At 38.5% G+C, this 14,084-nt stretch overlaps 1 protein-coding gene across 1 annotated transcript; it reads right to left on the bottom strand.

Moving 5' to 3' along the window:
* Positions 1–5,788: 5,788 nt before the first annotated feature.
* On the bottom strand, positions 5,789–6,367 carry LOC132429369 (NXPE family member 4-like). Its single transcript, XM_069540960.1, is given in 1 exon segment — positions 5,789–6,367. A coding segment is annotated over 1 exon segment (579 nt).
* Positions 6,368–14,084: the final 7,717 nt, after the last annotated feature.

The raw sequence follows: 14,084 nt of genomic DNA, 5'->3' as shown, positions 1-14,084 counted from the left end.
AATCAGGTTGTTTGGATTTGTGTTGTTGAGTTGTAGAAGTTCTTTAATACATTCTGGATATTAGCTCCTTATCAGGTATTTAATTTGCAATTATTTTCTTCCATTCCATAGGTTGCTTTTTCACTCTGTTGATTGTGTCTTTTGATGCACAGAAGTTTTATATTCTGATGTAGTCAAATTTATCTAATTTTGCTTTTGTTGCCTGTGCTTTGGGTGTTATATCCAAGACATCATTGCCAAATCCAATGTCATAAAGCTTTCCTTGTTTTCTTCTAAGAGTTTTATAGTTTTAGGTCTTAAATTTAGGCCTTTGATCCATTTTGAATAATTTTTTTCCATGGTCTAAGGTAAGGATCAAACTTCATTCTTTTTGCATATGGAATCCAGTTTTTTCAATACTTTTTGTTGAAAAGACTGTCCTTTATCCATTAAATTGTCTTGGCACCTTTGTCAAAAATCATTTGACTGTATATGTGAGGGTTAGAAATATGTTCTTGTTCTCTCCTTTCTGTGGATGAAAAATGTTGCCTGCCATATCAGTAAACAAAGCCCTAGGCCACTGCAGCCGCCCCCTACTGTGTGCCCTGAGGGAAGTCAGGATGGAAAGCAGGGCACTGGCCCTACCTAGATGGTTAAGGTGCATATAAAAGGAATGATTTCAATAGCCCAGACTCTTGCATCTTCCCATACACAAAAAAGCTCACTAAATTCATTAACTTGAGATATCTGGTTTTCTTTAATCAACAGTAATCTTTTGATGTTCCAACTACCTGGTTTTTGTTGCAAAAACCCCTATATATCCTCGCTCCTCCCTTACCTCTTTGGAGCTGTCCCTCAGAGCTATCTGAGAGACTGTCTTCCAAGCTTCAGTCCTCAGTTTTGTCCATCAAATAAAACATAATTCTCAACTTTTAGGTTGTGCATTTTTTTTCGGTCAACATCTCCATTAAGTCCATTTTTATTTTGCCTACTAAATATCTTCTGAATCTCCCTACTCCTCTTTATTTCTGCCAGTGTCACCCTGGCTTATGTTATCATCCTATCATCCAGGTTACAGGAATAGCCCGAAAACTTGTTTCCTCCTTTACTTAAAAAAAAAAATTACCCCAACAAACCAGCTTTATTGTGATATAATTCACATAGCATAAATATACCCATTTAAAGTGTACAATTCAGTAGTTTTTAGTATATGCAGCCATCTCTAAAACCTAACTGTAGAACATTTTTCTTCTATCCCAAATCACAAATACTCTTGACCCACTCTAACCTGTCATCCAATTTGCAGCTAGATTGATCTTTTTTTTTTTAAAGCTAATCTGATTATGTTCCCCTCCCCCATTTCCCTACACAAAAAACCCTTCAATGGTCTACTATCTCCTTACAATAGACCAAAATCTTTGGTGTGGCTGCACTATGATATGGCCACACCATGCTTTACCCTTCCTCATGGATTTTCAGATGCTTTTCTTTTTCTCTGCCCCATCCCCATCTCTATCACCTTCCCAACTTTTATATCTCAGCTCAAATACTGCTTTCTCAAGGAAGGCTTCCATGACTGCCCTTCCCCCTACCACACATCCAGATGAGCTTAGGGTCCCTCTGTTAGCCTCAGATTCCTCCTCTAGAATATAGGCTCCATGAGGCCAGGTGCTGGTACAATCACTGTATCCCCAGTGCCTAGCACGGTGCCTGCCACTTTGCAGACATTTCATTTGTTCAGCTAATATTATTGGGTGCTCGCTATTTGTCAGGCACCTTTCTAAGTGAAGATATGCAAAAGAGCATGGCTGGAAGTCTGAGTCCTTGACTGTAACTACCTCCAGAAGCTGCCAAACACTGGCTGTGTACTAGGTCTGGTGTGGGAAGTGGGACGGCTTTCCCCATGAGACCTGTCAGGTAAAGCCTTTGCAGTTACCTGTGGTCAGGCCTGAAAGATCATACATAGGATTTTGGACAGGAGCTGGACTCCTCAGAGATTAGGGGATGTTTTTCTCTTGAGAAATTGGACGGGCCAAGAGAAAAGCTTCCAGGTACTGGTGTGTGTGTGTGTGTGTGTGTGTGTGTGTGTGTGTGTGTGTGTGTGTGTGTGTGTGTGTGTGTGTGTGTGTGTGTGTGTGTGTGTGTGTGTGTGTGTGTGTGTGTGTGTGTGTGTGTGTGTGTGTGTGTGTGTGTGTGTAGTCCACTGAATAGGCCTTTTGCCACCTTATCACTGCACAGTGAGACGTTCCTGTTGACCAGCCCCATCCATGTACATAGAGCATCCGTGTTGATTTTCAAGTGCCCAATGAAAAGATATGAGCAGACATCTAAGGATTTCAGGTATTTGATGAATACCTCCTACTTGAAAGAGAGACTAAATAATCACACAGATAAAAGAAATCCAGAAGCAACAGGGACAATGTAAAGAATAAAATAAAATTTCAAAAAATGTATCATCATAATAATAATCTGAATGTTTTCGTCATGTAAGAGAAAATATTGCATCCAGGAAATAATGGGATGCTGTGAAAAAGTATAACCAGAGAACAATTAAGAGCTCTAAAATGAAAAAAAATATAGTGACTGAAAAAAAAAAATCAACAACAGAAGTGCCAAAAGATAAGATCAAGAAAATCTGGCAGAAAATATAGCAAAAGATACAGTGGTATACAGTAGAAAACTTAAGTTTACAAGGTAAATCCAGGAGATACAATAGACTATTAGGAATTCCAGAAGGAGAAAATAGAGAAAATGCCAGGAAAATACAATATTTCTGAAATTAAGAGTACTAGCCTCCAGTTTGAAAAGATCTAGGATGTGTCCAGCACAATAAATGAAAAAAATCCCTACTCCTACCCACCTTAAATTGAATAATCACAACACCAGGGTATAGAGATGATTCGAAGAAAAAAGGTGAGGAGAGAAACAGATGACATAGCAAGTATTAGGAATCATAATGGCACCAAACTCTGTAGTTAGAGAAAACTGAAAAATAACGGACTTTAAAATTCTGAAGGAGAATCATTAATCAACTCAGAAATCTAAACCCAACCAAACTTTCCAAAAAGTGCCAAGGTAGAATAAAGATAATTTTAGGTAAGCAAGAAGTAAAAATTAAATTTTTCTTTTCTAAGAAAGTTTTTGAAAGATATGCTTAGCCAAATGAGCAGTAAACTCAGGAGACTGGAGATGCTGTACAGGGAAGTGGTGAGGAGTTCCTAGGTCATTTTCTTCCTTGTATAGCAGGTGGAAAGCAGTCATTCCCAACCAGAATAGATGGCAAAGGGCTCCGGGCAAGAATTCTGCAGGGATAAAGATAGACTTGAAACCTTATCTGATGCCGTCAATGTTTTGGAAAATAAGAATGGAAGAATTTTGACAGTTATGATGGGGGATGTGGACAAATTAAAGATAAATACATAGAAAACAAAGCAAATGAAATTCCAGTAAAACCAAAAAATTTGTATTTTTTTGGAGAGGGTAAGGAAGGTGTACTACTTGGCTCAGCAGATAGCAAAATTTAATTAGCAATGCAAAACACTACTAAGTTAACTTAGTAAAGCCCTTGTGTATAGTTAGAGAAAGTAGTAAAGGAAAATGTGGTGCAAGTGTGATGTAAGAGAATGAAATCTTTTACAACCAACCTAGGGAATTGATATAAAATACCAAAATGGCAGAAGGAAGACATAGCAGTGTTACAAACACTGCTAGAGACCTACCTGGGGTCCATTCTTCTCCTAACAGAACATACGGTAGCAACATGCTTAGCAAAAAAAATTTATTTCCTTGCCTTTCTTGTCAGTAAGTGTGGTCATTTTATATCAGTCTAGCCAGTGATACATGTGACACATGATCAGAAATCATTGGGTGGCAGATGCAGCTGAAATGTGTCCTTTGCCCTTCCTCTTCTTGCCTGGAATACAATTGAGTTGCTGGAGGTGCAGCATCCATCTTGAGACACTGAGGTGACAAGGATGAGAGAGAAAGTCATGTGCTAATGAGGGGAGTTAGAGCAGAAAGGTCTCAGATGGGTCCTGATGGCGTATTGGGTCGTGTGCCATCCCTGCTTTGCCTCTGGGCTTCTTTTACCTGAGAAAATCCCTGATTTGTTCAGAAAATTGAGATTTATTCAGAAAATTGAGTCGATTGTTCATAAAATTGAGATTTGTTTAGAAAATTAAGTTGATCAAGCTACATAAGCATAATAGCTAAAAACTATGGTGGTAAATAATGTTTAAAACAGTTAAAATAATTCAGACTGATTGTATGGGGGGATGGGGAGAGTGTGGTAGAAACTGCTGGGTTTTGGTACAATTGATGCTGTAGTGAGCTCAATTTGATGTCTTGGACAATGCATATGTATTAGTTTAATAAACAGATTAATAAGAAAGAAGACTATCTTCCTGCATGGAACACTTTGATATCTTCCTATTTTACTTGAAATAAAATCCAAACTCCTTTAACAGATTCTTCATGATATGGCTGGCCCCGGCCACCTTCCCTCCTCATCTTTCATCATCTTCCTCCTTGTCTAACCCCCAGCCGCATTACCATCTTTCAATTTTGTAAATGCCCTTTTAGTAAATTTGCACATGAAGTTTCCTCTGGCTCATTCAGGAGCCCAGGAGGAAACATGACAGGCGCAAACTTGGTGACCCAGGAGAGTTTAATAAAGGCGAGATTTAAGGAAACCAACACGGGATGATGCAGTACTTTGGGGCCTACAAGGGCAGGGAACCATCCATCCCCAGGCCTGAACCACGTGTATGGAGAAAATCACCTGACAGAACTGTGGCCTTTAGGAGAATAATGCTGATAACCCCACAGGTATTTGAACACTGAGAGTGCAGCGCTCACTGTTAATTAAAAGGATTGGAGTGGTTGCTATAGGAACATGTCTCAATGCACATTAGTTTGAAAGCTTGCTTGCGCTATGTAAAAGTCTCTGCCCTTCTTGACTGAGTCTCTGGTGGTCACATGATCAGGGCCTCACAGAGCATGTGTTGAGGCCTCACATAGTAAAAGGCTTCTTTTTAAACAAAATTTTGTTGAAGTATAGTTGATTTACAATGTTGTGTTAATTTCTGCTACACAGCAAGGTGATTCAGTTATACATATACATATATATTCTTTCTCATATTCTTTTCCATTATGGTTTATCACAGGAGATTGGATATAGTTCCCTGTGCTATACAGTAGGACCTTGTTGTTTATCCATTCCATATATAATAGTTTGCATCTGCTAATCCCAGACTCCCACTCCATCCCTTCCCCACGCACTCCCCTTGGCAACCACAAGTCTATTGTCTATGAGTCTGTTTCTGTTTCATAAAAGTTCATTTGTGTCATATTTTAGATTCCACATATAAGTGATATCATATGGTGTTTGTCTTTCTCTGTCTGACTTACTTCACTTAGTATGATAATCTCTAGTTCCATCCATGTTGCTGCAAATGGAATTATTTTGTTCTTTTTTGTGGCTAATATTCCAGTGTGTGTGTGTGTGTGTGTGTGTGTGTGTGTATATACCACATCTTCTTTATCCATTCATCTGTTGATGGACATTTAGATTGTTTCCATGACTTGGCTATTGTAAATAGTGCTGCTATGAACATTGAGATGCATGTATCTTTTTGAATTATAGTTTTGTCTGGGTGTATGCCCAGAGTGGGATTGCTGTATCATATGGCAACTCTGAGGAACCTACATACTGTTTTCCATAGTGGCTGTACCAATTTACATTCCCACCAACATTGCAGGAGGGTTCCCTTTTCTCCACACCCTCTCCAACATTTATTATTTGTAGACTTTAGTAAAAGGCTTCTTGGACACGAGTATCCAGGTTCTCACACAGTTCAGCACTTGAATTTAAAATGAGGGCACAATCAGTATTGACTTGCAAGGTGCCACTGGCAAACTGGCCTGTGAAGATCACCCTGTCATAGCCTTGGTTCCTTGCCCTCCAGAGAGCCTACACCCCTTCACTGGGGAGGATGAGCAGGAGAGACAGAGACACCCGGCCCTCCCAGAACAGGGTGAAGCTGACAAGGTAGGTGCCATTGTTGAAGTCTGTCACCTTTCCCGAAGCGCCTGCCTTCAGGGCTGGGGAGGACATCCTGGGCCTCAGGAAACCCCCGCCATATTCCTTCCTGCGTCCCAAGTGGTCCCTCACCTCCAGCAGGACGTCTAGCTGATCCCCCCTGCAGTATGTGTCTTGAGGGCTGAGGAGGGTGGCTTTGCTGTGTGTGGCGCTGGTGGTGGAGCTCACGTGGGTGAAGGGTCTGGGTGGGATCAGCTGGTCTAGCTTCTCCATGATCCCCTTTATTCTCAGCTCAGTCTCTGTTGGTGAAACTGCTGGATCCAGTGGTACTTCATGGTGTAAGACCATTTTGAAGGTATTTCTGTGATGCATAAAGGGAGACATCTCTTATTCACACCAAACTTGAAATGACAAAGACTGAGACATATTCTATGTACACAGCTGAGCCTGTCTCTGTTAACCTTAAGGTTGGATTTATATCTTTATTAATATTTTACCACCAAAGAGTCCAGTCCAGGAATTTCCATAATTAAAGTGCAGAAAGCTTTTGGTAAAACCTATGTGTCAATTGTTCCATTACTATTCCACTACTATTCCATAGGCTATTAAAGCCCATTAAAAAATATTTAAAGATATTAAAAAATATTAAAAGAATTCTTTTGATTAAGAAGTGGTTACAACAGTACATTGAAAGAATTAACTATTAAGAAATATTTCACCATGTCTGTGTCCTAATAAAATGAAAGGAAAAATCATAATAAAAAAATAAACATTTTTAATAGTGAAATGTCAAGTTTTTTTGGTAGGTACCGCATAAACAAGGTACAAAATTAAAAAGATACAAAATGGAAAGAAGTATGAAAGGAGCCTCCCTCTTTCATTCCTGTCTCCTGCCACACAGTTTTCCTCCCAGGAGTAATCACTCTTATCTCTTTTATAAATATCTTTCCAGAGCCTATGTATATATACACGTGTGTGTGCACATACACACACACACTACATATATTCTCTTTTCTTTTTACATAAATGGTAACATATGCATTGTTCTGTGCCTTGCTTTTTAATGTAAGGATGTATTCTGAATATCTCTTCATTTTAACACATACTGAGCTGCTTCAGTCATCCATTGAGATGGACACCAAGTATTTCATTGGATGGATGTATCATTCTTTAACAATCACCTGTTGGTGGACGTACAGATTTTCCTCATTTTCTACTAATACGGAAATTAATCATTTTGTACATTTACTCGGAAGTGGAATTACTGGGTTGAAATTTAAGGGCATTTTTTTATGTGTATGTCCTAAACTATGGAAAAGTTTGTGGGTTTTTTCTTTTGACCACACCACGCAGCATGTGGGATCTTAGTTCCCTGACCAGGGATGGAACTCATGCCCCTTGAAGTGGAAGCGCAGAGTATTAAGCACTGGACCACCAGGAAGTCCAGGTTTGTGTTTTCATTCTCGTAATTTTCTTTATATAATATAACAAGTACATGCAATAGATTTACATAACACATTTAATATTCTTTTTTCAGCAATATCTGTTGACTCCCTACCATAAGCAGTGACCAAAATTATTTACACTGTCTTGCCCCAATTTTCTCCTCTCCACTACTGTATTTTTGTTCTTTAAATTATTTATCTTTGAGTTCACCCTATTTCCTTAAAAGTGTGTGTTTTAATAAAGTTATATGTATTATATGTATAACTGTATACAGAATATTCTATATATACTATGATATATATAGTACTATATAATATATATAATATATATTATATATTATCTATAATGTATAGCATATTATACTATAGTATATGTAAGTACTATATGTAATACATATATAATATATAATTGTATTATGTATAACTTGTTTATTAAAACACATATTTTTAATATTTATGTATATATATGTGTGTGTACTTATTAGCTTTAAAAAGTATCTTCAAATACCAGGCTGAAAATGATAAGGAAATCTCTCCACCTGCCCTCCTCCATCTTTTGTTATTTATAACATTTCTGTGTTATCAGAGTTTATAATATTTGTGTGTCAGAACACACAACATTTATGGTTTTCCACCATAATCTCCCTAGTTTTGTTTTGGTTTTGGCCAGTACTATAGTTTAGTGGATTCAGTAATTGTTGTCATTCTATTTGTAAGAGTTTTTCATCATTTATCCCTTGTTTAACTGAGGCTGGTCTTCTACATTTTAAAAAGAAGAGTTCGTAAGGACTATATCCCCTGTGTTTGTTGTAATAGTTAGATTTTTAAAAAAAAGTTTGAATCTATAAATAACCTGAGATTCATTTGATACGTGGTATAAGGTGAGAATACAAATTAACTTGTAATCTCCAGCAGTGTATGATATCTAGAGAAACAATTTTGCTTATTATTTCTTTAACCTTCAGAAAAACGCAACTGTACAAGGGACAAATTAAGAATTAAAATATGCTTTCCTTCTAGGAAACTGAGACTTCAAACAGAAAAACATGTTCAATGAATTTGAGGATTTAGGGGAGAAAACAGTTCAAGTAATTAGCTACAGAACCTATGTTGGGAAGAAAAGGAAAATTGGGGCCAGGCAGAGTCTTAATGAGTTGAAAGGAAAGAATCAAGGAAACAGTGCCTGGGACATAAAAGGCTTCAAAACATTTTTGTTTACTGGATTAGTGAGTGAATTCAAGGTGTAATGAGAGTGAGAGTATAGGCATACCTTGGAGATATTACGGATTTAATTCCAGATTGCAACAAAGCGAATATCCGCCTTAAAGTGAATCATGTGAATTGTTTTCCCACTCCATATGAAAGTTATGTTTACACTATACTGTCATCTCTTAAGTGTGCCATAGCATTATGTCTAAAAAAACAATGTCCATACCTTAATTAAAAAATACTTTATTGTGGGCTTCCCTGGTGGCGCAGTGGTTGAGAGTCCGCCTGCCGATGCAGGGGACGCGGGTTCGTGACCCGGTCCGGGAAGATTCCACATGCCGCGGAGCGGCTGGGCCCGTGGGCCATGGCCGCTGAGCCTGTGCGGCTCCAGACTTTCTTGCTAAAAGTGCTAACCATCATCCTGCCTTCAGTGAGTTGTCATCTTTTGGCTGGTAGGGGGTCTTGCCCTGACGTTGATGGCTGCTGACTGATCAGGGGGGCGTTATTAATTGGCCTAATTTCAATACTGTTGTGTCTCAGAATAGAGAGGCCTGAGGAGAGGAAGAGAGGGGAATAGCTGGTGGGTGGACCAGTTGGAACACACACAACACTTATCAATTAAGTCCATTGTCTTATATGGGTGCAGTTTGTGGTTCTCCCAAACAATTATAAGAGTAACATAAAGATCACTGGCCATATATTGCCATAACCAATAAAATAATAATGAAAAAGTTTTAAATATTGCAAGAATGACCAAGATGTGACGCAGAGATACAAAGTGAGCAAATGCTGTGGGAAAAATGGCACCAATAGACTTGCTCAACTCAGAGTTGCCACAAACCTTCAATTTGTAAAAAATGCAATATCTGGACTTCCCTGGTGGCCCAGTGGTTGAGACTTCGCCTTCAAATGCAGGGGGTGCGGGTTCAATCCCTGGTCAGCGAATTAAGATCCCACATGGCTCGGGGCCAAAAAACCAAAACATAAAACAGAAACAATATTGTAACAAATTCAATAAAGACTTTAAACTTGGTCCACGTTAAAAAAAAATAACTTAAAAAAATGCAATCTCTGCAAAGTGCAATAAAGCAAAGTTCAATAAAACAAGATATGCCTGTATTAAGTGTCTGTGGTTAAAAAGTGTGAGATATCAGTTGGGTGATAACAAGGTTCCAGGTGTGGCCTGTAAAGTGTGTTGTCAAGATATATTAGATATGAAGGTCCCTGGTATGTAGAAAGAAAAAAATCACCAGAAGGCTTGAGGTTTGAATTGATTTGGATGTGGGATCTAAATTCTTTCTGGGCAATGGAAGAATATTTTGGGAGGCGATGAAGACTTAACCAGCTACATAATTATTTTGTGAATATGAGGAAACAATCAACTCTATGAGGTAAGTCCTATCTTATAGTTATTTCATAGATTAGCAAATGAAGCAGGAAGATATTAATTAATTTGCCTATGGCCATAAGAGGAATAACTGCCAAAGTCAAGATACAAGTCCAGGCAATCTGACTCTCAAGCTTGTGATCTGACCATACTGCAGCCCCACCTCCAAGTGTGTGTGTGTGTGTGTGTGTGTGTGTGTGTGTGTGTGTGTGTGTGTGTGTGTGTGTGTGTGTGTAGTAGTGGTGGGGCAGGTGTTGTTCGTTTATGTGACTGTGACCCTAGGGGATGGTGCAGAGGCTGAGCAGCATGATACTCCTAGATTTGGTCACATCAACCAGAGCCTGTCCTATAGGGCAGCTCAGGGAGCTCTGGAGAGTCTGTCTTGCATGTATAGTTTAGAAGGAGACTGTTCCATTCCATAGTTACCCTCATCCCCTAAGACTGAGCTGGGTCGCAAGGGGAGGAGACTGAAAAATTTTTGAAACTCTTAGGCATTTCAGAAACTGTGATATTTCTTTAAAATGTACTGGACAATTTATCCATTTGTTCAACAGACATTTTAGAATCTGTCTTTACTAAGCATAGTAAGGGGCATTCAAAGCAAGATCCCTACTCAAGAGTAATATAAAATTTAGTTGGGGACACAGGTTAAGGCAAAGTACGTTTAACTCTATCCATCTCATTTACTTTAGTCTCTCAAGTTACAAAATTGGGTGTTAACAACTGAGGGAATATTAAATCTTTCCCAATTAAAAAAACTTTCCCACCCTCAGTATATCACCAGGCAATTTAATGCCATGTTCTTGGTCTGACCTGGGATAGGCTGAATTCTGAGAGAGGTTTTATTGAGAAAGTGCAGAACCTGAACCTTTAAAAAAAAAAAATCTTTGTGGAATTCTTCAGTTGTAAAGATGATCCATACATGTAGCCCTAATATAGGTGCTAGCAGTGTTTTACGAATCATCTTATTTGAAAACAAAGCAGACAAGGGAGGGCCTGCATACTAAGGCACATGGAAGATGAGCCCTTTTGTACATGCTGTTCCTTCCAGAACGCTTTCCCTCTAGGTTGCTCCCTTTGTAACCCTTCTTTTGCGTCCCTGAATTCTACTCATTTTCTGGTATTATTTCAGATATTACTTCCTCCAGAAGCATTCTCTGGACTCAATGCTGGGGGGTGACTCTGTTTCCCCTAGCATCCTTTCGTAGCAGGTATCACACTGTATTGCAATAGTTTGATACTGACTGGTATTCTCTCTTGTTTAACATTATGTCCACACCCCGAGGCCGCCATATAATAGTTGTTGAGTAAACAAGTGTTCATTTAATGAATGATTCTCAGAGCAGAACCTCGTTCTTCCTACAGTTGCTTCAATATCTTCTTCTTTTTTTAAAAAAAATTAATTAATTAATTTATTTTTGGCTGCATTGGGTCTTCGTTGCTGTGCACGAGGCGGGGCTACTCTTCATTGTGATGCGTGGGCTTCTCATTGCGGTGGCTTCTCTTGTTGCGGAGCACAGGCTCTAGGCGTGAGGGCTTCAGTAGTTGTGGTGCACGGGCTCAGTAGTTGTGGCTCACAGGCTTTAGCATGCAGGCTGTTGTGGCACACGGGCTTAGTTGCTCCATGGCATGTGGGATCTTCCCGGACCAGGGCTCAAACCCGTGTCCCCTGCGTTGGCAGGCGGATTCTTAACCACTGTGCCACCAGGGAAGTCCCTCAATATCTTCTTGATGGGGATCTTTTAGGTTCTCAGTATGTGTCATTAGCATAATCAAAAGGAGGGAAATCAAAGACAAGGTGATTGCATTGCAAGTGGCTGCATGTAAATTTTTGGAGAAAACTCAACTCTTTTCTCCAAGGATCCCTGGTTCTTTTTAGTGAGGAAGGCTTCTTAGAGACCACAGTCTAGGTGCTAGGAGTGATTATTGCTAATGGGTTATTTTTGCTTCTGGGCCTTTTCACTGGATAGAGCTAGGAAATATGTCTATTTGAAAATAAAAAGAATCATGAGCTTATACAGATGTTTCCAATTCAATTTTTGAAAAGTTTGTTTTAACGTCTTTAATTTTTTTTACTTGCATTTTTCTTTTTCACTAAAAACTCCATTTCCTGATATCACTAACATAAAAATTTGCCTTATCCAATAAAATGTAAAAAACAGTTACAAAATAATAATATCAGTATCAGTTCTAATAAAAAGACTGTTGTGTGAAACTTGGGATTTTTTTCTAGCTCTATGTATCCTTAGAATATATTCAACCATGGAAATACAGTCAAAATGCTGTGTTCTTAAGTCTCTGAAACACAGAAAAACATAGTTTTGTGTCACCAACTTGACTTACAGCTAGGTTTATTTATTTACTTATTTTTTCATTTTTAGGAATTTTTTTCTTTTTGGTTTAATGCTTTTAATACATAAATCATATATATGGTTCCAAAACCAAAACCATGTAACAAAGTATAAGAGAGTCTTGCTTCTATACATGTCCCTTCTACTCTGAATTCTGCATGCCTTTATGGATTAATTTATTATTTTTCATCCAATGGTTCTGTTGTTGTTATTGCAGTTATAAGCAAATACAGCTGTGTCTATCCTTCCCTTTTAATTACCTAAGAGGTTGCACACTATGTACTGCAACTTTTCTCATTTACAGTATATCCTGAGACTAACAACATTAGTTTGTAGAGCTCTCCCTATTCCTTTTTATGGTGGCATTGTGTTATCTTGAGATGTATCATAATCTGTTTGGTCCCCTATAGATGCACATTTTGTTTGTTTTCCAACTTTTTGATATCACAAACAGTGCTCCAATGAATAATCTGTGTAGAGTTGTTTCATAGTTTTGTTAGTGTGTTTGAGAATGCTGGGTCAAAAGGTAAATACATGTGTACTTTTTCCAAATATTGCCAAATTTCTCTCCACCGGGGCTGTACCATTTTGAATTCCCATCAGTGATGTCTGAGAATGACTGTTTCTCCACAGTCTCATCAATATCATATGTTTTCAAACTTTGGAATTTTTGTCATCTTGATAGAAGAGAAATGGTATCTCAGTGTAGTTTAGATATATATTTCTTGTTCTGTGTTTAAGGGCCATTTTCATTTCTTCAACTAAATTGCCTACTCTTATCTTTTTCTAATTTTTCTATCTGGGCCTTTTTCTTTTCAATTTTAAGAACTTTTTATATAATAGGCATAATAGTTTTTTGTCAAGGATGTAAGTTGCAAGTGTTTTTTCTCTATTTGCAATTTATCTTTTTTTTTTTTTTTTTTTTTGCAGTACGCGGGCCTCTCAGTGCTGTGGCCTCTCCCGTTGCAGAGCACAGGCTCCGGACGCGCAGGCTCAGCAGCCATGGCTCACGGGCCCGGCCGCTCTGCGGCATGTGGGATCCTCCCGGACCGGGGCACGAACCCATGTCCCCTGCATCGGCAGGCGGACTGTCAACCACTGTGCCACCAGGGAAGCCCTGTAACTTATCTTTTGACTCTGCTTATGGTTTTTGGGGGGACATGTAAAATGTTTTTATTTTTACATAGTCTGACTTATCAATCTGGGGTTTTAAGTTATCTGGACACAGAGAAAAGAGAAAGTACTTTATTCTATGTATTACAAATGTCTTTTCACAGTTTTTGGGGGTTTTTTTGCTCTCTTAATGGTATCTTTTGATAGCTGTTCCTGATTTTAATGTACTAAAACTTACCAGTATTTCCCCTTCTGATTAGTGTCTTTGGAATTCAGTCTAAGAAAACATTCTACCTGGAAGTCATAAAGTTATTTTCTTATATTATCTTCAACAGTACAGGAACTATTTATTACTGTGCTGATCAAACTATGCTCTGAGGACCTGTGCTAATTCTGAAATTCTGAACTGTTTTTTTACTGGTCCATGATGAGATAAGTACAGAGATTGAGAGTATGCATTCAGAAACTTTTATGGTGATGTGACATTACATGGCGTGCAAGAGGACTCATCTTGCTGATAGTTCTGGTGTGATTGAACTCATGTGGTGAGTCAGGCATCT

This window comes from Delphinus delphis, chromosome 8, assembly GCF_949987515.2.
Source record: "Delphinus delphis chromosome 8, mDelDel1.2, whole genome shotgun sequence".
Taxonomy (NCBI): Eukaryota; Metazoa; Chordata; class Mammalia; order Artiodactyla; family Delphinidae; genus Delphinus; species Delphinus delphis.
Note: the sequence above shows the minus strand (reverse complement) of the source record. Positions and strands in the feature narration are given on the sequence as shown.